We start from the raw sequence: 24,779 nt of genomic DNA, 5'->3' as shown, positions 1-24,779 counted from the left end.
TGTTGCATCGTCATCAAAAGGCACAAAATAAAAATAAATTATTATATACTGAGTTAAAAAAAAACATCCAACAAGAGGATTTGAACTTTGTCTATGTTATTATCACTTCCAGGAAATGATGCCGGCTCCGCCCCCATGCAGACGTGGAGCATTTCTCCCCCAATCATTCCAGGGTATTTCTCAGCAACTGACCAATCGGTGGTCACAATTTGTGAGAAAGTGTAGGTCCATTAGACGAACTGACTTCGATGATACTGACAGTTTATCATAGCAAACTAACACATGTTAGCAGCACGAAGTTAATCGGTAGTAAGCACAACATTTTTTATCACAAGGACACTTATTGACAGTCAAATCAAGCCATGTAGTGGTTAATTAGGCAATTAAATAAACTCAAGTTAATTAAAAAAAAATGAATAAAAAACAAATATGACAATATGACCCTTTGCACCTGACGTCACTGTCTCCACCTCGATGGATGTCCAAACCTGTTCTCTCCTGTATAAAGCCTGTGGTAGCCTAATATCGCTTTTATTTAGTTGATCTCGCAGTAAAATGGTCACAAAGTGCTGCAGGTCGGCTGCACAAACAGACAAGGGTCAAAACCAAGCTTGTCATTTTATTTGAATGAGGAAAGATGCAGCAGTCAGTCATGATGACTGGGAGCTCTTGGTGTAACCGCGGATTTACAGCTAACACTTTATACACGGCAAGAAGATTAACGTTCATATACTTTATAAGTAAATATGGTTAGAAAGATATCAAGTATCGCATTATGGAGAAGGTAGCGTCTAACAGTAACCATGGAAACAATGCCACGCAGTCAGGTAGCCTAGCATGTTTGGAAAATGTCCGTTCTTAATGCTGCTCCGGTTTCAGGGGAAACGCCGTTTATGACATAGTAACATAAATCATGTGGTGTGGATTCAGGAAAAGTCGGTAATTTGATCAACTCGTCAGGAAGGAGGAGGTTCGGGTCGGTTTCTCAGCTAGCTGTTTCAGGCTTCTGTAAATACCGACGCATATGAAACAGAAGCCATGAATAAACACAGAAACAACCTGGGAAAACAACTTCCTCTGTCAATACTCCAGATTCTCACTTCCGATGTTCATCATGGCGCTTCGACTGATTAAGTGACATAGTTGCAAAGGGTCAATATTTGGGTGACCCCTTTGTCATAAATGCTGTTTTACCTAATATTATCTGGAAGTCACCTGGCTAATGGCTCAAGGCTTCATACTGACGTCTAAGCGTCAAATAAATGCAAATCATCCATCCATTTTCTAACACTGTTGTCCCTTAGTGGGGTCTGGAGGGTTGCTGGTGCCCATCTCCAGCTACCGTCCAGGGCGAGATAAATGCAAATCAGTCTGATTAAAATAACAATGCTAATGTGTGTGTGTTGATAACTATAGGGAAAATGATCTGTCATAGCACCCTCAGGAAAATGCTTAGCTCCCCCTTAGCACCTGCAGGAAAAAATTCTGGAGCCACCACTGCTCCCAGCTATAGTGGACCAGTTACCATCCATCATCCCAGATGAGCCCTGCACTGTCCACTCCCTAACTGTTATGGATGACAGGATTCTGTTAGTCACAGAACCACAGAGTTCCTGACTCTAGATCAGGTTTAGTCTGTAAACCAAACTTACTTTGAATGTCACATCGTACTCCGGTCCACCCTTCCTCACAAAAGCACAAACCCGTCCCCCGGAGTCCGTCGTCACATGACCCGTGATCCGAACAGTTGCAGGCTGAAATACAGAGTCACCTTTATGAAACCAGATGAAGCCTGGAGATCCAGAGACCTTAGAGGATACCCTGCTGCTCACCTTTACAGCTCTGACTGTAGAACCCATCTCTGCACATCTCGCAGGCCGTGCCCTTAAAACCTGTGTCACAGGTACAGGTGCCGCTACCAAGGTGACCATCATCGCATTTACCTCGTTTACTGCAGAGGGATTGGACTCCTCCAGGACACTCTGCAGACAGGAGTTACAGTCACATTGTCTCTGTGAGGACAAAAGAGCTCAACCAACCTTAGCCATTCAGTCCACAGCAATGAAAGTTTGACCTCTCACCCAGACAGTCTCTCCCATAGAAACCAGAACAACACTTTGGATGCCAGAAGTTGATGGTACAGGTGAGTAGACAACCAGAGTTTTTACTGACCAACAAGTTTGGAAGATCACAGTTCTCAACTTCCTGAACACAAAGAAAAGCATCTGATGAGAGATGCTCCTCATTCTGATCAAACATTCAGTCAGCAGGAACTGAGTCAGACCTTTTTCACGGTTCCTCTGGGACAGACAGTAGCAGTTCTTGAGCATGGACCACAGTTCATCTAGAACAGAAGGTAAAACAAACATGTTCATCCACAGCAACACAAAGATGGAATATTTCTGGTTTCTTCACAGGAATCCTACAATCCGGAGGGAAAACTCAGGATCCTCCTTGTCCAAGAGGACTTCAGAAGGTCAGTAAGATGAATCAAGGACTTACCTTGAGATCCAACATTGTCTGTTCATCACAGCGCCCCCCAAGGCTGGGTGGGATCAGCAGACAGTCTATTCCATACGCAATCCCAGCTCTGAACACCAGATGCCTCTCAGTGATCCGACATGATCCATCATTAACATAGATTTCTCCCTGATCAACAAGAACAGCCACTGATTCAGAACTTAGTTTCACCTCTTCTTCTTCTATGGTTTCCTTTTCTGCTGTACTTACAATTTTATCCGGACCGCCACAGGAGAAGGAGAGAGCTGAACCCTGCAGAGTCCGACCGGACTCCAGATAGATCAATCCTTCTGCATAAACCTGAGATTAAAAAAAGAACCTTAAACTGAGGGTCGATCTTTGTCAACAGAAGAGCTTTTCATACAGAGTTTAAAGATGGTGTCCGTTCTCCATTGTTCTCTGCACAGTTATGTTCAGAAGAACAAAAGTGGTATTAATTACTTCATTGTCCTCTTCACTGCGTGCTACCAGGAACGAGTGGTGAGCATGCTAATGCGCTAGTCAACTGATCCCCTAATAGCAGAGATCATTTTAATTTCAGTGCTTTAGCATTTCAGCTAACTTTGAAAACATCTAATGCACTTGGCTTCCCCTAAATAAATTCACTTGGCTGTTTTGTAAAATTCGTATAAACGTTCAAAATCTGTTTGGAGGTTTTGGTTACTTAAGGTTTCAAGTACATGTTTATGTTCATGCTCTTATTTTGAAATCTGTTTATTTCTATTTCCTCTCCTCATGTTTGTTGTTTTGTTCAAGTAATTGTACTAAGCAGGTGGAAAGTAGTGAATGAATGAGGTACAGAAGAATATAACTTACACGAACAACCAGGGTGTCAAACAAATGCATGCATGAATTGCTTTAAGAGCCTCTTCACATTTTAATGATGACACATGGTGGGCATCAATATGACTGAATTTAGCTGTTTAGCATTAGTGGAACTAACCTTTTAGTTAGCGATGCCCACTGCTGCCATGAACCCTCACACATGGCCTAAAGCAGTGGTCCCCAACCTTTTTATCACTGCGGACCAGTCTGGACTGGGGACAGCTAGGCTAAAGGACTGTTTGAATGGGACTATGGCCAACAGGCTGCAGAGTGCCTCACCTTCTGGCTTATCATGACATGATACTTCAGGTACTCCTGGAGCTGTGGTCGATTTTGTTGATGGAACAAGTAGTCCTTTTGCTGCTGTGGCAGAGAGGCCATGACATCATCAGATGGGAGGAAGATCGTCACTGGCTGGAAAATCACATTGTCTATCAGGTCCATCACACCTGTGTCCTGAAACACACAGGAGACAAAGTCAGGTGGATATTTGGGTTTCTGAAACCATCCTGCCCTCTGGCTAAATACCTGCAGATAAAATCCAAGGAATGGTCCTCCAAGACACTGGGACACATTACACTATACGTTTTAATGCAAACAAATTAAATGTTTTAAAGATTAAACATGAATGTAGCAGGTAGCACTGGACTGGTGAGCTGTTCAGTGTTTAACCTGCAAGCCTGGACCTCCTGGGGCCCAGCTGGGTCCAGAAATCAGATGGACTCTGCTAGACATGGAGGTCTGTGGTAGAGTTTTACCTTCAGAAGCTTGTAGAAGGTTTTATAACCATGTCTTTCAGCCACGTCTGTCAGGTTCACCTCTGTTGGATTCTGCAGAGAAACAAGTGAAGTAGGTAACTGACCAGCTTTATGTAGGTAATGATCAAGACATTAATCAGGTCGTAACGTCATGTTCTAGGCTGCTGATTGATAAAGGTTGTCAGGAATGACTTGCACCTACCGGGATGAGCATGATATTGTCTATGTTAAGGTTGGGTGGTAACAGAATGGAGTCAATTTCATGGATGATGCCGTTAACACTGACGTCGTCGCTGCTGGTCAAATTAGCCCCGTTGATGGTGATTTTACCCTGAAGATATAACAGAGTTCAGTTTAACCTTTCTTTATAACTACCTAAAGACGTTCCTAAAGTCTGGCTTAATGTCCATGTGGAGAATATTTTAACTAGCATTCAGAAGCCTGAATTCATATTTGTTTGCTCTGTTTCCAGATTGCTCCATATTCTAGGCAGGATTGTAGTTCATGGGTTCTTGGAGCATATTCATCTATGCTGCAGGTATCCAAAGCTGCTATTGGCAAAGGAACTTTGGTTCAGTAGTCTACAGTTTTTCATTCACACAGTTCATATGAATGTGAACTGTTGTCTGATTGGTCACCTGGGTGGAGCGAGTGGTGAGGACGAGTCCGGACAAACTGGTCAGGTTTCGGGTTTGGTTCAGGTTGTCAGGCAGCAAAGTGTGACACATGACGATGTGGCCGCGCAGCATGTTGGCGAAAGTTTCTCTGTGTTTCACAATATAGCTTTCCTAGAAAAAAACAAACATTGTGATAATCTAAGCCTCATTCCAGATTCTTATCTGCTTAGTGGAAGCATTCTTCTACCTTCAGATCACTCAACAAGGAGTTGTTAGATATGGTGGCCTGATCATCTGGAGCAAAGACAGTGAACGGACCACGACCTTTCAGGATAATCTCCATCATCTGAAACCAGAGTTTACTTTGGTTAATGAGATTCCACATGCAGGGGCGACAGACTGAAATGTCTGGATGCTCACCACCAAACTGAAGTAAAAGTTGCTGGACCCTATGTACCTCAGCTCCTGTCAGAAGTGGCCAGATAGCTGGTTAAATGTATGAGGCGGCAAGGCTCAGCGAGTGTTTGTGTTGCAGAAGCTCACCCTTTCCAAGGTGCCTTTGCACTTGAAACCATTTCCAACAAAGTTTTCATAGCAGGTGCAAGTCCGAATGCTAGGTCCTGTCATGTTGCACTGGGCAAGCTGGTGGCAGCCGCCATTTTTCTGAGAAAAAATGGCCAAATAATAACAGCAGGTTAATTATTTAGACTTTTGGACAATGTTCAATCGATGCACTACTCTGCAAACTGATTCAATTCAAAAGATAAAAGTAGAAAAAGTGCAGCCCATTACAGCAGAAACAAGATTTCTAAATGAGGAGAGGACTGTTGTTCAGATGACCACCCACACTAGTGGCCGACAAACTGGTCAGTGAGAAGAAACGTGTGATTTCAGGCAAACTGACCTTTGCACACAAGTTGACAATGGTGCAGTTCTGTCCATCACCTGAGTAACCTTTGCTGCAGACGCAGGAAGTCTGAAAACACAACCAGTACATGTGTTACTGTCTATAAAGCTAATCTCTTTATTGACACTGATGGATAAAGCCCCTACTTTGTTTGGTCCAACATGGATACACTCCGCTTTAGCATGGCATCCTCCATTCCCCTCCAGACATGGATTTATCTCTGTTTAGATGAAAAACACTCAGCATCACCTCCTTATAATCATCCTTAGACATTAAGTTTCCAGATTACCATCTGTCCTACTCCAAAACCAGTGCTACATGCCTAGACGTTCATTGAGAAGCCTTTAGTCTGTTCAGCAGGAATAAACCTCTACAACTGCCTGCTTGCTCATCAGAACAAAGATCATTTTACAAAGACTTTACCAAACCACCTGTACAGCTAAAACTTCTCTAAGGACTGTTTAAAACTACCAGTGAAACTCGTTAGAAACATCTTTTGATTCAAGGATCAGTGGAAATACAGTAAACTTTTTCTATGTCTGCAACCTTCAGAAAACCAACAGGTCTCCATGAGCTCTTTAAATAACCCAAATAACATCTACCAGTGTCTACTTTAGGAGACAGAGCATCTAAACACCTTTTAATTTACCTGATTACTCATGAAACGCCTTCAACACCTCAACGTCATGCTTCAAGAATCAAATTCTCTTCAAGGATTTTCTAGTCTCCCAAGACCTCCAAGTTTATTTACAAATTAATACTGCTGACACCATAATGAGACATTATGATGTCTGATTATCACCATGACCTAGTCATGAAGTACTTAACCTCTTGCATATTGATTGGAGATGGGCCCCATGTGTTTTAGACTGAAGAAGTGACCACCTCTAGCTTCGTTCTTCTGGAAGGGTTTATAACTAAATGTTTAACAATTCTACATTGACATCTAATAGGTATTGAATAAATTAAAAGTATCCTCAGGATCCCTTAAAATATCTTCAGGGAAAACAGCAATGTCCAAATACCTTCAAATGTCCAGGGAAAACCTTGGGCTTCAAGCTTTTAATCAGTCCTTGTCAAGAAACTTCTATGAATATCTTTGAGCTCCTTAAAAAACATACTAATGTCTCTTTAAAAATCTAGAACTTCAACGATTGGGAACATCCAGAGATGTTTACAGCATCTTGTTTGGAACCTTGAAAACCTTTTCTGGCTCCTGAAGAGGACCTTTGGTCTTTATGAGTCCAAGGAGCCAGCTGGATCTTAGTCTACAGTTCAAACAGAAGATCACCGATCCTGGTGCTTCGGGAGTAAACGGGGAACCTACCCACACACACAAACCCATCTCCAGCGTAGCCGCGCCCACAGACACAGTCTCTGCTGCCGGGTCGGGTCCGTTTACAAACCCCATACAGACTGCAGCCGCCGTTCTTCACCAGACATGGGTCTACAGCTGCAACATCGTCATCAGACTCGGTATTCCCAGGCCGTCATCAGATCAAAAGTACAGCTGAGTGGAGCTTGTTTGCTGGCAGTTCTTACCTTTACAGAACGTCCCATTTCCCTCAAACCCAGCAGCACACAGACACCGAGATCCAGATGTTTGAACCACACAGCTAAAGGTCAGGATCATGAAGAAGAGCAGGTTAGAAGATGAACAGGGACTGCCTGAGTCATTCATGGAAGTTTTCCATGACTTACTTTGCGCTGCTATGACATTTTACAGAACCACATAGTTCATCAGCTTTGGATTCAATTTCTGCAATCAGATAAACACAACAGAGCTGCTGAGTGATGGTGCAGAACCACAAAGTGATATCTCCTACAAGTCAGCATGGATATTCCAGTTCTTCTAGTTGCTTCCTGGGCAACAAGCATCCGTTACCTCAGTCTAACCCCAAAGAATTATGGGATTCCACGACCTTCCTGTCCTTTCTTTGTGCTGCAAAACCCTCTGTTACAGCCAATCATGCCTTTCTCCTAAACAACCAATAGTCCAGTGGAGAATCAGCCTCCAGCTAAGGAGCTGACTGCTCTTTAACACAAAGTCCTCACCTGGAGACACGGAGACAGCGAACTCCAGAGCAGACCATAAGACTCAGCAAGTGAAGCCAAGCTAACAAACTGACAAAAATGATGAGAACAAAAACAACTGAAACTCTGAAAGCAATTGTTTGATAAGAACTGTTACTTCTGGGTTCAAAGCTGAAAGGAAAGAGTCAGGAGAAAGCTGGTGCCATCTCACCACCAACGTTTAGCTGAAGCCACTCCAAATCATTTTCCATTTCACTGATTGTTTCCTAGTCAGTTAAAGTCTGTATCAGCCAGTTGGCAAGAAGGGACTTCTGGCCATGTGCAACGACGAGCAGCCTGAGCTGCAGGAACTGAACAGACGCTTGGCCTCCTACATCGAGAAGATTGACCATCGACCAGACCCTGGAGGTGGAGCTGAAGCAGCTGAGAAGCCACGAGTCAAAGTGTGTTGCTGAGCTGTATGAGGAGGAGAGCAACAAGCTGAGGATGCAGGTGCAGACCCAGAATCTTCAGAGTTCACACTTGGAGTTCGAGCTGGAAGACAGGTCTGTGTTTTCCAGCAGAGGTGTGTTGAATTACTGACTAAAACCCATGGAAATAAAGTTTTTAAAATTAAACTTAGAGATATTTAAATTTAGATGCATGTGGATGTGTTGCATTGACACCAAGAAAGTAAAAATATTAGAGAAGCAACTATTGCTGTCAGTCATTCTGGGAAGGTAATTTCCAAACTACCTGAAGTCAGTCTAACAGATTATTCCCAGAGGGAAAATGTAGTCAACAACATTTTGCCTTGAACCAAACATGGAGAAGCAGCTTCCAGCTTCTATGCACCTGATCCATGCAGGCCTTGAAGTTGGTGTCATGATTTGAAGTGAGATGAGGTGAGGGAGAACGCCGAGACCCAGGTAGATGATTTAATGATGAAAAAATGAGCAGCTCAAACAGTCCAAATAACAGGCAGCACGGCAGAGCGGAGGCTGTGGCTCAATACCGGTAGCAACTGTACAAATATAAGACTGCTAACGAGAGCTGAAGCCGGCACAGGACTTAGCCAGTACAACTGTGACGACAAACGATGGAACGAAATACGACTCACGACTTTGACATACGACAATTGACAAGGACCCAACAAGAGACAAGGACAACAGGTGGACTTAAATACACAGGAGGTAATCGTAGGGAACAAGACACACCTGGGAAAGAGACAGAACCAAAACTAAACACAGAGAAAACTCAAATCACCACAGTTGGCAGGAATTACAGATTTAAAACTCTGAGTCATAACTGAATAACTAACATGAAGCTCACTTGGATCTTTTGGACTTCAGTAAAATTCCACAAAACTCTCATAAAGGACAATTTGAAAGAAGAGCAGAGGAAATTAATTTCATATTTGTGTACTGGTTATGAAATGTGGTGGATTCACACTGAGTTGTGTATTTGCTGCCATACTTTCATCACAGTGAGCGCCTCTCCAGCCCACGTCACACTCGCAGGTCCCGTCTCCGTTCAGTCCCTCCTTACAGACTCCGTTCTTACACTGGCAGTCTGCAGAGGAACCCAGCATTAGATGATGGACACAGTTCTTCAGATTTACTTTAATGAGCTTCATTAACCTTGGTCACAGTGAACTCCGTATTTTCCGCTCTGACAGGATTCACAGGCCGTCCCATGGAAGTCCTTGTTGCACTTACAGACTCCGGTGCCATTGACCCCGTCTAAGCAAAGTCCATTACCGAAGCAGGCTTGTCCCTTCGGACCTGGACAAGGCTCACAGTGTTCTCCGAAAAACCCTTCACAGCACCTGCGTTCCTGAAAATATACAGACAAGGTGATTCAAGAATTCCTGTGGTTTATTCATGTTGGGACAGATTCCTTTGTGGAAGCAGCGGGACGTACAATGTTCTTCTGGAGGCAGGTTGCTATGCAGCCGATGGTCACATGGGATTCTCCTTCGATGGTGTGTCTATACAGGCAGATGCTCATCCTCACTGATTTCTGCAGACATTCAGAACCACAGCTCAGGAAGCAGCCTCACCTCCTCTTTGTAGCTAGAAGCTTTACAGATGATTCTGCAGAAAATAATTTAAACTCAAACTGTGCTAACTCTCTTAGGGAGTTAAATCCCAGTCAGTGGGTTCTAATGGGGCGAGTTTCTGCAGGTTATAGAAATGTGCCAGAAGTGGACTAATTCCAGTTTTAGATCAACCTAAAAGTTGGATTGTCAGTTTAATGGATCCCATTCAGTGAACCCAAAGTGAACTTTGGCGCACTTGGTTCCCATCCAGAGTAAATCCATATGGGACCCATTTCCTGATGCTGGGGTATGAAGAGGGTTGATGTCAGGTCTCTTAAAATGACAAATATAAAACATCATCTACAAATGAGTCGATTTTCCATTTCCTCCTAGTTATAACTTTCGGTAAGTTATGAAGCAGAGTGTTGGTGTTTAATCTTTTTCATTTTGCTTAGAATAAATTTTACATGAACATTCAGTTCATCCTTCCTTTCTTCTTTAGAGCCAGCAGCCTTGGCTGTTTGCGAGGAACATGTAGAGGAACATTTTGATGAATGTACCTGTTGAGCCATTAGCTGCAAGTGTCTGAACCTGTTCCTAAAATGTGTGCACATGTTTGTGTCTCCTTATGGTTGTGGATCCTCTTGAAATACTTTATTTCAAGTATTTCATGGTAGAGAGATACTAGTTTTGGCAGACAGAGGAAAGTCTTACATCACGGTCGGTGCCACTGGGACATTTTTGGTTTTGGGGCAGTAAACAGTTTCCACATGACCCCTGTGAGAACAAAGAAGTTAATCTGAATTACAGCAACATTCAACATATCTTTGTTGTCTGGTAATGTGAAAGTCTGAGTGTGTGGATGTTACCTTTACTTTACTGTATGTCAGTTTGTCACAGCGGTTTCTGTTGATGTGAAGAACCGCTGACAGACCGTGAATCACTCCTTTACCACACAACAGGTTGGAGGAGTTTATCTGAGCATCGTTCACAAACAGCTGCAGGAAGAACACAAAGACACAACTGATCCACCTTCTCCTGGTTCCCTTTCTGAGGAAGGAAAGATTTCATTTGGCTCTCACTCTCTGTTTCCACTGGACTGTTTTCTGCTGCTAAACGCACTCAAGACTCTCAACACATCTTCATTTATTTCTAGGACTTTGTCTCTAATCTGAGTCCAGACTCTGAGCAGAGTTCTGCAACTGGAGACATTTGTGAAAGTGAAAGTGAAAGCGTTCCTGACCTTAAACAGTTTCCAGAGTCTGGAAAGATGTCTAACTCTGAGGATATTGTGGTAAGATCCCTGAAGCCAACCAAAGTGATCTGGATTAACAGGACTTTGGCTAGTTTTCCCTTCAGTTTTGGCTGTGTACTTGTACATGAGCATTTTGACAGAAATGTCTTTCAATTGTTGAGCTTCCAAAATCTGATCTATGAATGATTCAGGCGTCTTGAGACCACTGATATAAAAGAAGAGGACTTGGATTGAGACGTTTGTCTGAGAGCAGACCTTTCCGTCTCGAGGGTAGATCCCGATCTGGAAGGGAAATCCGAGGAGCGTCTCCCTGTATCCTCCAGGCTGAAGGTCCGTCTTTAGCAGGCGCTCCGCCAGAACCACATGATAACGGGTCATGTTGATATCCTGTGGATGGGAAGAAAAGACTGACTGACAGAGGTCAGTTGACCAATTTGAGGTCATGGGTCAGAAAGAGAACCACGGATTCATGCTGCTTAATTACTTAAAACCACTCTCAGTCCAGAGAAATAAAATGGCCCAACATCCCAGAAAAGACAAATGGGTCATCTAAAACATGTGAGGTCCATTGTGTATTGTAGATTTTCTAGAGTTTTATTGACTCATATTGTTTTATAAGACCAGATGCACAAAAACACACTAAGAGATGTCCAAGCCACTCTTCAATAAAGAAGTCCAACCAATCCTAAGTTTGGTTTAGTGTTCTGACCTGAACTCAGCTGTGACCCGTCTACACCCATAAGCCAACATTCTTCTTTAGATACAGTCCCACAGGTTTATTCCCTACCAAGGCAGGTGCTGCCACCTGCTGGAGGTATTGTGTGATGGCAGAGTCTGTTGGGGCGAACACGGTGAACTCGTCGGCCCGCTCGATCTCTTTCGTCAGGTTGTACTCCTGCAGGAAAACACAGAGACGATCCAAACACCTACAGAGTCCAGACGGTGTGTGTGTGTGTGTGTGTGTGTGTGTGTGTGTGTGTGAGACCGTACGATGAGGTAGGACCGGAAGAGCGAGAACTCTGGCCTCAGAGCGAGCACGGCCAGCAGGCCTTCGCTCAGCTTCTTGTCAGGAACCAGAACCTGCGGCCGGATCAGAACCGTGACTGTAGTGCAGCACCAGCTTGGTATTGGAGCAGCAGCATTCGATCTGCTCAGTACCTTGTTAACAAGATGGATCAGGCCGTTGGTGGCAGCACTGTCTGAAGCGATGATGGTTGCTCCTCCAACTGATGTGATCTGACAAAAAAAACACCAATTTACAGCTCTGAAGGTTCTGACCCGAACTGAGCAAACAGGAAGCAAAGCCCGGCTCTGAATGGTGCAAGAGAAGCAGCTAACTCCGTACCTCCTGGCTGGTTGAAACGGGAAGCGATGAGGTCAGCAGAGAGGTCACTGATGAGATGTTCCTCAGTGTGGAGGAGGACAAGACCCCAGGCAGGATGTGGTTTCTGCAGGACACGAGACATCAGCATTACGTCTCCGTCCTCTCACTCCCAGTTCCACTGACAGCACACCTGATGAGGCTTGGCAGGTTTCCCTCCATTGTCCAGAAGCTCCTGTCCTCTGGGGACATCTGAGCGACGGCAGCGGACGTTGGTACCAGTAGGGTCAAGTTCTGATCCGATAAAGAGCGAGACAGGCCGGAGTCCTGAAGGGTGTTGAGACCATAGAGAAGTTAGTTTACAGTTTAACTCTGAAGTCTCAAACCGGATCAGGTGATGATCTGTAGGATGGGTCAACATTTGACTGAACATTCTTCTCGCCAACAAAACCTCAACAGAACCTCCAACCTGCAATTTGTTTGCACCTCCCTATCAGCATTGCTGCAGGCTGATGGTCAAGAAGGAACCAGGACTATCCAGTTCCAGTAGTAGACTCCTTATTAAAGACGGGTCCTGGAATAAACCCAGAAGAGTCTCTGGAGCCGGGTTCTGCTCCTGACTGGGTCGCTGCTCTTTACTCACCGTGGTCCAGCGGAAGAAGTCTGAGGCGTTCTGCAGAACCATCAGCTCCTGGAACCATCAAACAGACAGACTGAGACAGACTGGAGCGCGGAGGTGAAGCCGACCCAGAGTCGATTCTGCTCACCTGGTCGATGGTACCGTAGCACAGGAGTCCATCTCCAACATACCCATCGTCACAGACGCATGCCCACTGTGAGGACAGCAGGAGACAGCTGGCCTGGGGACGGGGAAACCACCCAGCCCAGATTCTGTTACCGCTTCTTGATGAGCTAGAACTTGTGGTTCTGAGGTACGATTGGACCGGTCCTCACCCTGAAGTGGCAGCCTCCGTTAGCCGTCACACACTGGTTGACAGCCTCACAGGCGTGTCCGTTCCCCATATAGCCGGCCTTACAGGTACAGTCACTCTGGGCACAGAGAAGGTTCTGATTCAAGTTGGATTTGTGGTACCAGAGGTCCGGTTTTACCTGCCTGCTCTGTATGTCCACAAACATTACATAACCAAAATCTTTCCTAGAACTGTCAGAACCAGATCAGAAGCTGGGGCTACAATTGGCTTAGCAACTGGTTTAACAAAACGCTCAGGAACAGGTGATCTAACCATCTGTGCTACCCATCAATCCATCCTACCTTGTGGTGATGCGCTCATCGATGCTACGCCACATTCTGCTGACTCAGCACATTTCTTATCCTACCTGAGGAAGTTTCATTTCGTCTGTTTTAGTTCGTCGAAGATTACGGTAAGCTTAATTTCATTTATTTTATATCTGGCTTCATTAAGCTGCTGTATGACTTCATGTTTTTAGTTTACATGACAGCAGCTTGTAAATATATTTATGGCTTTAGTTTTCTGTCTGCAGTGTCATTACTACTGTAAACAGGTCATTGTTTGGTGGTTAATCAGGACAAAATATGTTGCTTTGTGGCCTATTTTATCCCTATGCGTTAAAATATTTCAGATTTGACTCTTTTTTATAAACCTTGTTAAACAGAGCATGTTGCAATGCTATGTGAGATTGAAGCTGTAATATCCGTGTAATATTAGTGTATATTAAGCATATCCTGTCACACATTGTGGCTGCTGCTGATAACAGACGCTATGAAACAGATTAATGCACATGAAGGAGTTGCAGTGATCTGTATCTGTCTGTGTTTAATTTGATTCCAATAAATCCTGTTTCCCCTATCTGATACCGTTTTATTCTTACACCTCTGTATTTAACATATTTTACAAAGGTAGGATATTCTGATAAAAGGATTAGTGCATACATCTATAGCGTTTCATTTTAAATGGGTAGGATATTCAGATGAAGGAAGTGATCTTCTTGTGGTTTTGTTGTGTATATAAATTGTTCCGATGCTAAGCTAACTCCTAAGCTTCCACTTCAGTCCCGTCACTCAAATAATGTTATCCAATGTTTTAACATGAACACGATCTGCTGTAGTTTCTGTTTCCAAACATGACGGTAACAGTTTTAGACGCGTAGCACCAACAGATAGACATAACTATCTATCCGTGCTACGGTAGGGAAATCTGACGAGGTAGCTCAGATAGTTAGAATATTGGACCAAGAATAGTTGAGGAGCTGGTTCCAAAACTGGTTCTGTGCTACATTGTACCTCTGGTGCTGATTGTGGTTTAGAATGACTGAAGGCAGCAGAACATCTGGAGTGAAATGGGTCGATTGTTCACCAACAGTAACATTTATTTTCAGTAGTGTCCAACATTCACCCATCAGACGTTTCTGTTCCCTGCTAATGTCAATATTATGTGCAGATAATATTTCTACAGATGCTTCTGAAGTTCTGATTCTTTTGGACCACTACTAGTCTGAAGAACTTGGAATTTGTTCTGCTGAATGTCTTGCCAACTCTAAGCCACAAACCTGTTCTGGTCTGACCCAGGTTTTGAACCTCTGGGTTCTGAGTCTGGATGAATTGGTTTCTGAGGAACTGGTTGTCTTGATGTCTACTTCACCTTCTGGACAATCTAAATGCTTTCTAGGTTTCTTGGAACCGATGATTTGAAAAGTTCAGAGCAGTTCTTGTCCTGCTGGTTCTGACCTGTAGTGATGGGGCAGTACCTGTCCAGGTCCAGTGTAGATGCAGGAGGCGTTTGGGTGGCAGCCTCCCCCATCAGGACCATCACAGTTGTTTATGGGTTGACACTCGTTTCCGTCCTCTGTCCAGCCAGTCAGACACTGGCAGGTGTGAGTACCTGGGCCTGTCTTTATACATTTAGCCTAGAGGGGGCAGAAATGACCACACAGTTCAGCCCAGAGAATGAGGAAGCAAAGGATCAGAAGACAGTGGGAACTCACGTTCACACTGCAGCCGCCTCGGAGAGGCGGAGCACAAGGGTCCGACTCCACACAGGTGATCCCATCACCTTGGAAACCAGCTTTACAAACACACCTGATACATGGAAGAATGTCTGGGTTAAATAATCAATATTACCAGCATCTTTGGTCATAATGTACCGCAGAACAAGATAAAATATAATTTCTGAACGTGTGACTATCAGAGTTCTGGGCTGGGTAGGATGAATAATAACTACACAGGAAGGTTCCGAAACTGGATCAGTCATGGTACAGCTTCATCTAGGAAGTTGGGCTCTGGAAAGGGAATGGCTTTTCCTGAACATCATAGTATGCTAAATCAAATATGCTGCAGTTCCTGACCAACAAAATGGAACTGAACATCAATTGGATCTAAACTGCTGAATTCCTGAAGGCTGTGGATGAAGAACTGTCTCGACTCAGTTCAGGCTGTTCTGTGGGTTCTTCGTAGTTTTATTGGGTCTTTCTGGGTTCTGTGTGGCATTGACAACCTGATCAAACAAGTTCTAATGTTGGTTCTGAAGACAGATGAAGATCTGATGGACTTTAGCTCAATCAGTTTGAATCAGTCCATCAGCAGGGCCTACAGAACCTCCCTGAAGAACTGGTTCTGGCTATCCAAACCAAGTCTACTGGGCTATCGGAGGGAAAACAACCTAGGACAGTTGAGTGATTTATTTAAATGGAGATATTGTAACCTACCCATTAGTTCTGAATCAACAAGCCAAGAAGACAGATATGAATAAGGAAGAGCAATGAACCAAAGCCAGAACCTGGTGGTCCACCAGAGCCCTGTGTTTCAGCGGTTCTGTTGAAGCGTGCAGGTACCTGGGTGATCCATCAGTGAAGTCACAGTCGGCATGGGCATGGCAGAACTGGGCCAGGCCTCCACAGACAGATGTCTGTCGCTCACAGAACCGACCGGTGAAACCTTGAAGACAAGAGTCCAGCTTACATCGTCCATCTGAGTCTGGACGGTTGTCACACTGTCCATGGATGCAGGGACAAGCTGTGGATATACAGGTGAGACTTGACACAGGTAACTTCTATCGTCTATCTGAGGGTCAACACAAAGTCCACTTGACCTACTTCTGTCGCAGTTTGGACCATATTTGTTGAAGGAGGAGCAGTACTGACAGCGAGAGCCTCTGAAGTTGGGTTCACAGATACACGACCCATTTCCTCTGATGCCCTCCATACACTGGACAGAAGACATCTGCTGAGACCAGTCAGAGGAACACGGTTGTTCCTCCGGATGTTTGATGGCAGGTGGTAGAACGTTACCTGGCCATGTCCGGAGCAGGGTGTGTTAAAGCCACCTGGACAGGGAGCGCAGTCCGGACCGTAGAAACCTTTACAGCAGGCTGGAGTCTGGACAAACAGGTACATTAATGTTACCACAGATTACTGACTTTCCTCTCATCAATAAAATCATAATGCTGCCATTACCGTTACATTCGCTTTGCAGAGCGGTGTGCAACCTCTGGATGGGACCTTGATGGGAGATTTGTCAAAGGAGAGGGTGTAAAGACACCCGAAGTTGGAGGTGCCCTGTTCACCAAAACAATGACAGTTTCACATGAGATTAGCTTTTCATATGAAGAGTAGGGAGAAAAACCCTGACGGTCCCGGCAGAGTGAGACTTCTTACTGTGTAGACTCCTGATGAGCACTGGAACAGGTGGACCTTGGTGCAGCTGACACATTCACCCTAAAGGATCACAAGATTTCAGCTGTCAGATGTGAGTCGCAAGGATCAACCTTACAACAGTAAGGTTTCTGGATCTGTTTCTAATGTTTCAGATAAAATCAGCAGCTCCTTACCTTTATGATTTTGGTCTCTGTGATGTCACACCTGTGAGGCAGCAAAGGTTGGATGGAGGGTGGAGTCAGGACTCCGTTCATCACGTACAGCCGTCCATTCTTGGCCTCCACGGCTGCCTCCAGAACAGCCGCTCCGTTGACCAGAATCTGACCCTGGATCAGCCAATAGGAGGAGCATTGCAGCAAACGGATCAGGCTTAATGCAGGCAGGAATAAAAAAATTCATGACACACCTGGAAGATATCTCAGCTGAGGATCCATTAAAGTGAAAGATGGTCTTTTTGATCAGCGGCTGACAAACTTACGTTTTCTGTTATGTTGATGATCAGGACCTGGTTGGCCATTGTCACAACGGTGGGGCTGGACACAATGTTGTAGACCTCCAGCTGTAGGAAAGTAGACAGGACAACGATCAGAGGGGACAGAAGAGCGGATTCAGACATACAGCTGGTACTCACTGAGGTGGACGGGATGATGTGATTCCGGAGGAACTCTGTCAGTTTCCTGCGACCCTGAGGATTCGGACTGATTTAGATCGTAACCAGAGTCCCTGAGCAGTTGACGGTTTGATTCTTACTCACCTCTGCACTGCGGAGGAACTGCAGGTGACCCTCCTTCATGCCGTTAAAAGCTTCAGTAGTTGGAGTGAAGACCGTGACTGGTTGAGGGAGGTCCATCACAGAGGCCAGGTCAGCTTGCTGTAACCACAGCAAAGACTCATTGAGATTTTCAGTTGCTTCTTGAAGATTTGCTGATTTGTTTTACTCTGAAGTTGGATTAAGAAAGTTAGGTTTCTGGGATCCAGAGAAGATCTATCACCAAAGCAGAACAAAATGCCAACCTGTAGAAGATACTGTAGATCCTACAGAGTCCAAAGTTCTTCAGTGGATGGCTACTGGATGTCTGCGCTTGCTTCTTGAAGCAAGAGCAGACGTCCAGAATTTAAACAAATTTCTGAGACCAGGTCAACACAAGTTCTTTGAACCACATAAGGAACAAAAAGGCCTTAAAGACTTATTTAAGGCCTTAAATAAGTCTTCGTCGGTATGGACCAAGGGGTAGCCGGTGTGAAAGAAGTAATTAATTACTGCACCTCCAGCAGGGACTTGAAAGTCTCCAATTTGCCATAGTCAGAGATGATTTTCATCAAGTTCTCCTGTAGAAGATCATCAAAGTGTTAAAGTGGCATCGACATTTCCTCCAGCCAACCAGGGTTAGAAGGTCTCACATCTGGCCTGCTCTCCACGGTGGCCGGGACGCTGTCCATCAGCTTCGTGATGATGTGGATGAGTCCGTTGGACGCTGCCAGGTCTGACTTGATGACCTCACCTCGCTTCCTGCTGCCATGGATACGGATTCTGATCTGACCACCCTGCAAGGAGAAATAGGATGGTTCTGGTTTAATTGGGTCACCAGATTCAGGTCCAACGAGGTTGGCAATGGGGGAACGTTCCTAGTTCCAGCTCAGGGTGGGACTTCTCATTTCTCCCATGATGTGTCCGGTGTCCCACTTATTCTTTGGATCAATTTTATGCTGATGATAAACCGAGTCTTACCTAGAGACTCACAAAATTGCTTTTTGTCCTGAGAGTTCTGGTTCTGATCCATATCTCAGGACCACTTGAAAAATCACTGTGTGTTTTAAAAATCTGAAAGATGGCTAGGTTCCTTCTCACCCTGTCAGACGTCTCCGTCTCTCCTGCCTTTCCGGACAGCGTGTAGAAGACATCTGCTTTCATCAGAGTGGAGGATGGCATTGAACCAGCAACCAGGTGCATCTTACACAGGTACTTAGCTTTGGATGAGTCGGCAGTCAGAGTCCGTATCTGTGATTAAAAAAACCCAACAAAAACCCTGAAAACTCTGCTTCTTCTGATTGTCTATGCTAAATGGGTCTAGAACTCACAGAGTTTCCCCTAAAACCTCGATTCACTGGAACGAAAACCGTAAATGGACCCAAGTTCTGAAGAGGCCAAGACAGAGAATCTGGGAACACAAAACAAACCACATCAGTGCTGACATCTGCCTCTGAACAGAACATCAGGTCCAGATCAAGCTGGGATGGAACCACAACCGCTGGACTTCCTGGAGCAGGGCGTACACTCCAACCCTCAGATTTAATGTTGCTTTATTCTAATCACCGAACAGAGAGATGGCGTTGCTCAGCTGGCCGCTCCACTCCTTCCCAGGCTGTGTGTTCAGTTCCCTGAGACGCTCCATGATGTTCCCAAAGCAAACCTTCCCATTCCCGATGTAGCCCTGGAGACAGGCGCACCTGGAGGCAAAGCAACGGGACACTCAGGTGTTTTCAAGTGAGCATGCAGGTAACAGTGAGGTAAAGCAAGGCGGAGGGAACTGACCGGACCCGACCCGGTCCCACCGTGGAGCAGTTGGCGTTCTGGTGACAGGAGTCGGGTTTGCAGACGTCCTTCAGGTTGCAGCTGCCGTCCGCCAGCGTCTCAAAGCCTGGTAGACACTCACAGTGGGACTGGAAGGAAACCAGACACCGACAACAATACTCCCACAAACATCTCCCCCTGCAGGCTGGACTCTGCATTACAGCAGAATCACATCAAATTAATTAGCTCTGATCGTGTTCCTCCCCTGATTCCAGCTCTGACACAGTTACTTAGTCAAGCGAGTCCCTAATTCTGATCCCGATCATGTTTAAATCCTGATGTGAATCTGATCCTGAACCTGTTTCACATCCTGCCCCAGAGGAAGATGGCGTCGTTCTGATCCCAGGATTACTTTCGGTCTTTGTCATGATCCCATTCTGGATTAGATGTTCTGGTTTCATTTCAGTGTTTTTGTTCAGATGACGTTCTAGATCCAGAACATGCCGTCAGTCCTGATACAGGTCCTGGATTTGATCCTTTTTCATACTCAGGCTAATTTCCTGATGTTCCTGAATCTGATCTCTGATTTTGATCTGCAAGCAGAGTTTTCCATTTTTATCTCCTGGCTGATCCCATTCCAGGTTAGCATTCCTGTTCTTCTACATCCCCTTTCTGCTCCCATCTTTTTCCATCTAATCCCTTTTGGTTCTGGTTCTGATCCCTCAGACTCTGAAGTGGATTTCTGGACTAATTTTACCTTTCCGGGTCCATCATAGATGCAGCGGGTGGTCCTGGCAGAACATCCTCCGTTTTGGGTCTGACAAGGATCCACCGCCATGCAGACCTGTCCGTCGCCGTTGTAGCCTTGGTTGCAGGTGCAGTGGTGCTGGTCCGGTCCGGTGTGGGCACAGGAAGCCCAGGAATGGCAGACCGGCCGGAGACACGGGTTCTTGGCTGTGGAGGACAGACAGAACGATGAGCAGACCAGGGCCATCCCTGAGGAGACGGTTCTAGTTGTGGGTAGTTCTCTGGTGGTGATGAATAAGTTTCTTTTTAAACATTTCTAAACTGAACAACAATCAAAACATCAGAGTTGCTGGAGATCAGGAGCTGGGCCCGGTTCTGACCCACAGAATCACAAACTGGGAGTTGATCTCAGTTTGTTGGTTCCTGTTTTTGAGAACTGGGCCCAGGTTCTTAGAGGGGTTCAGACCAAAGGTACAGTTTCACCCAGTTCTGATCTTTGAGCCTGCCTAGCCAAGCCGGTCCAGAACTCTTCTGTTCATGTTTAGACTCACCTAAACACTGAGATCCTGATTTCTCATAACCAGGCAAACACTGGCACACCAGCTGTCCTGTCAGAGCTTCTTCCATGCAGCGGGAGTTCTGCTGGCAGCTGAGGGCCGCACACTCTGGAAGCTCTGGAAGACAGGATGAACCGGGTCAGGACAGACAGGTCCAGGCTGAAGGAAACCCGGTGCTGCAGGTCCAGCAGAGGGACGTACCCTGGTCACAGCGAGGACCTCGGTACCCAGAGAAGCAGGTGCAGCGACCGTCTCCTTTTGGTCCAGAACCGCAGAGACCGTGGACACAGGAGCACTCTGAGGCAGAACCAACAACAGCAGGTAAGGAATGTTGGTGGTACTGACCGGGGTCAGGATGGGAGAATGTGACGGTACCTGAACTACAGGTGGGGCCGTAACGTCCAGGAGAGCAGTCCTCACACGCCGTTCCTGCAAAACCAACCTGGACAGCAACCAGAAACAACTTTGACCCAAAATCTGAGCTACTGCAACAGTACTAATGTGGCCCAAAGGGTTCTGATGCCTTCTGTGGGTCGGTCCTAACTCAAGAGGCAACAGAAACCTACTCGTCTTTCAGTTGGTACTACAGGATAATTTGGGTTTTAACAGATTCTGCTTGAGTTATATCTGTGTGTGTGTGTGTGTGTGTGTGTGTGTGTGTGTGTGTGTGTGTGTGTCACCTGGCAGCTGCAGGTGCCGTTCCCCCCCAGCCCATCGGAGCAGACCCCTCTGCCACTGCAGGGCCCGTCGGCCCGATCAGGACATTCTGCAACACAAACACAGGAAGCTGGTGGAGCGGCTGGAGGAACGCTGCAGCAGGTTGGAGATGACAGGAAGCTGACCCCCCCCCCATCTGTCCCACTTCCTGTCCCAGCTTTTATCAGCCCCTCCTCCCAGCATGTGGTGGAAATCTTTCCCTTCTCTGGTTGGATTCTAAGGTCTGAACCAGAACCTGGACCAGAACCTGGACTGGTCTTTGGTCCAGGTTCTGTCTGGACCTGTGGATCTCAGGTTCTGACTGATGTTCTGCTGGTCTGAGAGCAACTGGTGGGATTGGCGCCGCGTCAGCAGATCTCCGTCCTGCTGACGGTCTGCGGGGAGGAAGGAAGTCCCGGTTCTGGAGGATCATCTGCTTCTTGCCGGACTGGACTGGGTCAGGAGTCACCTGGAGTGGGTGCAGGTGGGTCGAGCTGGTAGGTTCTGCTGGTTCTGATCTGTTCTCTGGTATAATCAGGTCGACCATTAAAGCTCTCTAGAGGTTCTGAACTGACCCAGTTTCCTGCAGAATACTGTCAGAGCAGAACAGTACTGACCCATGCAGTCTGGACCCCAGTATCCGGGGCAGCAGCTCTTCACCTCCACCTGCTGGAAGCACTGGAAGGAGCAGCCGCTGACGGCCAGCTGCAGGCTGCTGGTTTGGATTTGGTACCTGCACAGAACCCACACGGTTAACAACCTGGGTCAGCAGAACCGGTCCAGACCAGAACCGTTCAGTGAAACTGGTTCAGCTCACTTGCAGCCGGACGTCAGGCTTCCTGGACTTCTCCTGAATCCAGTGGGACACGGAACAAACATGGAGATGGAGCAGGAGTGGCAGGCCGTCTGCGTCCTCAGCACCGTGGAGTTGGAGCAGAAGTTCTGGAGAAACAAACAGAAGCTCTAACAGAACCTGTTCAGAACCCCAGCAAGAACAGGAAGGAGCTGGAATGACGTGGGTCATGTGTATGTGACCCACGTCATTCCAGAACTCTTCTGGAATAAAGAGATCCAGAACCGTCTGGCTCCGTCTGCCACAAAAACATCCCAACAGATTAGCAACAGCAAGCAGCTACCACGGTTCTGTTCACATGGCCCGATGGTTCTACTGGTCCTCACCATGACACAATCTGGGAATCTTGGGAGCTGGAAGCAGAGGCAGGAAGTGAGGCTAATGGGTCTAACTGCTGCTTATCTTCTGGATCGGATCTGCCCAGAACCTCCATCTCCCACTGGGACCAAATGGGGTCCAACTGGAGTACCCATAACCTCCCAACGGTCCTTCGTGGTTCTGATCCGGTTCTTTTCTCCATCGGTGCTTCTTTGAGGTTCTGCTCAGCTCTCTGAAGACTTAGACATCATTTCAGTCAAGTTGAGGTCTGGCCTTTGACTAGGCTGTTCTCTTCGGATCAGATTGGACCAGAACATGAAGCTCAGGCTATCGGAGATCAGAACCACCATCTGGTCTGGTTCCTCAGCAGCAGCAGTGGGTCGGTACCGGGCCCAAGAAGAACCAGACTAGATGCTGAAGAGACATTATTTTTCATGATGAAAATAATTTCATTTCATTTCAGGAATCTCAGATTGGAAGGATGTTTGGAGGCAGCAGAAGGTCAGAGAACCGTTCCACCGTCAGACGCCAGCAGCAAACTGAAGCTGATCCTCTGGGATCCACTGGTTCCAGCTGAGTTCAGGCTCCCATTAGAAAACCTGTAGCTCTCCTGGTGATCTTACCTGCTGCGAGGCGGCCGCCGTCGTCATCAGAACCAGCATCTGGAAACTCAGCAGGACCTCCATCTCTTCTGGTTCTGACCCGGTCTGCTGTCCAACCCGGTCTGAGCAGCTCTTTTCAGGGCTTCCTCCTCCTCCTGCTTCCTGAAAACCAACCTTCAGGGAAAAGTGCTGAGCTGTAGCTTTAGACACAAACACCCACAGGAAGTCGGCTCATTCTGCATCGTTAAACAACACAGGAACTTCCTGCTGCTTTCAGTTTCAGACCAAACTGATTCTGGCGGTGACTGTACAGCAGAGCACTTCGATCATAAATCGATGCTCTTACTGCAGTAAACCCTCTGGATGAAGGTTAAAATCCAGACTCACAGTTTGTGTCAGAGTGAGACCTCCTGTCTGTCAACTATCCTACCTGCTCTAGTTTCCTCTCTGCATCCTAGCGCTCCAAACTGGGAGCTGATCCAGTGTTTCTTCTCTCTGTTCTGGGTCCAGGGATGAACTTTGACCCTGCTGTGAATGTTCAGGACCTGCCTGCCACCAGGAGCCTCGGGTTGGGCCTCAGTCCAACAGGAAATCCTGTTTTCCTGAAACTTTCTGCTCCATCATCAACCATGGCTGATAACTGTCTTCCTGCTGACTCAGAGAACTCAGGACACCAGGACATGTCTGTCCCAGTGAGGACATGCTGTCCCCCTGGTGCACAGTGTCCCCAGGAACGGGAGCCGTCCTCAGAGGTGCCGGAGCAGACGGTGTCCTCAGGTTGGGTTCTAACAAAGAGCTGAACTTCAGCGATAAATAAGATTAAAAAAAATAAAGTGACAAAGCTAAATTCACAATAACAAATTAGATAAAATAGAAAAGATAAAAGTTCTGACCCAGAACATCTGAAGGTTTCTTTGGTTCTGAAGTCAGGTTGGACCTTGTTCTCAGTAGATCATATCAGACCATTTCCCCAGAATTCACCTGGATCTCATTCCGGTTGTTCCTCCCAGGAGAGCGGTTCCCCCGAACCACCCAGAGATCTAAAGACTCATTCTGGCTGCTTGTATCTGGTTCTGCCGGGCTCGGTCCATACCTCAGGACCACAGCAGACATTGTTGCAGCTTGACCCTTGACCCCAGCTTCACACCCTCAGATCGGAGCAACATGGAGCAGATGAAGACCTGGAGCTGCTCAGGTCGGACCGGCCCGCCACTACATCTGAACAAACCAGAACAAGCAGGACGTTCTCTACATAGAAATGAAGTTTATTGACAAAACTTACAGATTTTTCCCACCTGTTCCAGGTAACACTGAGCTCACCTGGATATGTACGGATACCTCATTAAAGTACTCTGATACCACAGGAGCCGATAGCAGAGTGACAGCAGCTACAGGCTGTAGGTGGCGCTAATAAACCCTAAAATATCTGTAAACTGCATAAAAAGAAGAAGAGCCTGGAGCCGCTTAGTGGTGAGACGTTCAGTAGGTTCAGGCCCGGTCCAGCGCCCTGCCCCCTATGAAGGCTGGACTCAGCCAAAGTCACATCAGGGTTCAGGGGCAGAACGGCCCTGGGTCGTAACATCACATCCAAAATGGCGGACTGGT

General features: G+C 46.3%; 1 protein-coding gene across 1 annotated transcript in view; it reads right to left on the bottom strand.

The window, feature by feature from the left end:
• stab2 (stabilin 2) overlaps positions 1-23,959 on the bottom strand; it is a 28,983-nt gene extending 5,024 nt beyond the window's left edge. Inside the window, exons 1-58 of the mRNA XM_015022777.1 lie at positions 23,605-23,959; positions 23,196-23,348; positions 22,219-22,343; positions 22,019-22,134; positions 21,386-21,471; positions 21,081-21,147; positions 20,907-21,002; positions 20,700-20,822; positions 20,159-20,355; positions 19,423-19,550; positions 19,204-19,337; positions 18,969-19,048; positions 18,739-18,888; positions 18,291-18,434; positions 18,156-18,218; positions 17,644-17,760; positions 17,521-17,574; positions 17,368-17,448; positions 17,063-17,215; positions 16,890-16,949; positions 16,689-16,790; positions 16,524-16,610; positions 16,329-16,440; positions 16,068-16,248; positions 15,222-15,315; positions 14,985-15,143; positions 13,212-13,307; positions 13,025-13,117; positions 12,901-12,948; positions 12,451-12,584; positions 12,282-12,384; positions 12,095-12,172; positions 11,927-12,016; positions 11,724-11,831; positions 11,192-11,323; positions 10,551-10,679; positions 10,396-10,458; positions 9,564-9,662; positions 9,281-9,476; positions 9,117-9,212; positions 7,329-7,386; positions 7,170-7,243; positions 6,955-7,080; positions 5,774-5,847; positions 5,625-5,696; positions 5,264-5,383; positions 5,141-5,185; positions 4,968-5,066; positions 4,742-4,891; positions 4,306-4,434; positions 4,104-4,175; positions 3,625-3,801; positions 2,731-2,820; positions 2,503-2,649; positions 2,285-2,344; positions 2,082-2,205; positions 1,833-1,982; positions 1,653-1,754 (exon numbers count right to left, since the gene is read on the bottom strand). Coding sequence (XP_014878263.1) covers positions 1,653-1,754; positions 1,833-1,982; positions 2,082-2,205; positions 2,285-2,344; positions 2,503-2,649; positions 2,731-2,820; positions 3,625-3,801; positions 4,104-4,175; positions 4,306-4,434; positions 4,742-4,891; positions 4,968-5,066; positions 5,141-5,185; positions 5,264-5,383; positions 5,625-5,696; positions 5,774-5,847; positions 6,955-7,080; positions 7,170-7,243; positions 7,329-7,386; positions 9,117-9,212; positions 9,281-9,476; positions 9,564-9,662; positions 10,396-10,458; positions 10,551-10,679; positions 11,192-11,323; positions 11,724-11,831; positions 11,927-12,016; positions 12,095-12,172; positions 12,282-12,384; positions 12,451-12,584; positions 12,901-12,948; positions 13,025-13,117; positions 13,212-13,307; positions 14,985-15,143; positions 15,222-15,315; positions 16,068-16,248; positions 16,329-16,440; positions 16,524-16,610; positions 16,689-16,790; positions 16,890-16,949; positions 17,063-17,215; positions 17,368-17,448; positions 17,521-17,574; positions 17,644-17,760; positions 18,156-18,218; positions 18,291-18,434; positions 18,739-18,888; positions 18,969-19,048; positions 19,204-19,337; positions 19,423-19,550; positions 20,159-20,355; positions 20,700-20,822; positions 20,907-21,002; positions 21,081-21,147; positions 21,386-21,471; positions 22,019-22,134; positions 22,219-22,343; positions 23,196-23,258 — 6,106 coding nt within the window. The 5' untranslated portion in view covers positions 23,259-23,348; positions 23,605-23,959. The remainder of the gene's footprint in view (positions 1-1,652; positions 1,755-1,832; positions 1,983-2,081; positions 2,206-2,284; positions 2,345-2,502; positions 2,650-2,730; positions 2,821-3,624; positions 3,802-4,103; positions 4,176-4,305; positions 4,435-4,741; positions 4,892-4,967; positions 5,067-5,140; positions 5,186-5,263; positions 5,384-5,624; positions 5,697-5,773; positions 5,848-6,954; positions 7,081-7,169; positions 7,244-7,328; positions 7,387-9,116; positions 9,213-9,280; positions 9,477-9,563; positions 9,663-10,395; positions 10,459-10,550; positions 10,680-11,191; positions 11,324-11,723; positions 11,832-11,926; positions 12,017-12,094; positions 12,173-12,281; positions 12,385-12,450; positions 12,585-12,900; positions 12,949-13,024; positions 13,118-13,211; positions 13,308-14,984; positions 15,144-15,221; positions 15,316-16,067; positions 16,249-16,328; positions 16,441-16,523; positions 16,611-16,688; positions 16,791-16,889; positions 16,950-17,062; positions 17,216-17,367; positions 17,449-17,520; positions 17,575-17,643; positions 17,761-18,155; positions 18,219-18,290; positions 18,435-18,738; positions 18,889-18,968; positions 19,049-19,203; positions 19,338-19,422; positions 19,551-20,158; positions 20,356-20,699; positions 20,823-20,906; positions 21,003-21,080; positions 21,148-21,385; positions 21,472-22,018; positions 22,135-22,218; positions 22,344-23,195; positions 23,349-23,604) is intronic.
• Between the last annotated feature and the right edge of the window lie 820 nt (positions 23,960-24,779).

This window comes from Poecilia latipinna, unplaced genomic scaffold (assembly GCF_001443285.1).
Source record: "Poecilia latipinna isolate Pla-1442-1.1 unplaced genomic scaffold, P_latipinna-1.0 Scaffold3103, whole genome shotgun sequence".
In the NCBI taxonomy this organism is placed as follows: domain Eukaryota; kingdom Metazoa; phylum Chordata; class Actinopteri; order Cyprinodontiformes; family Poeciliidae; genus Poecilia; species Poecilia latipinna.
This window is presented reverse-complemented; position numbering and strand designations above follow the sequence as displayed.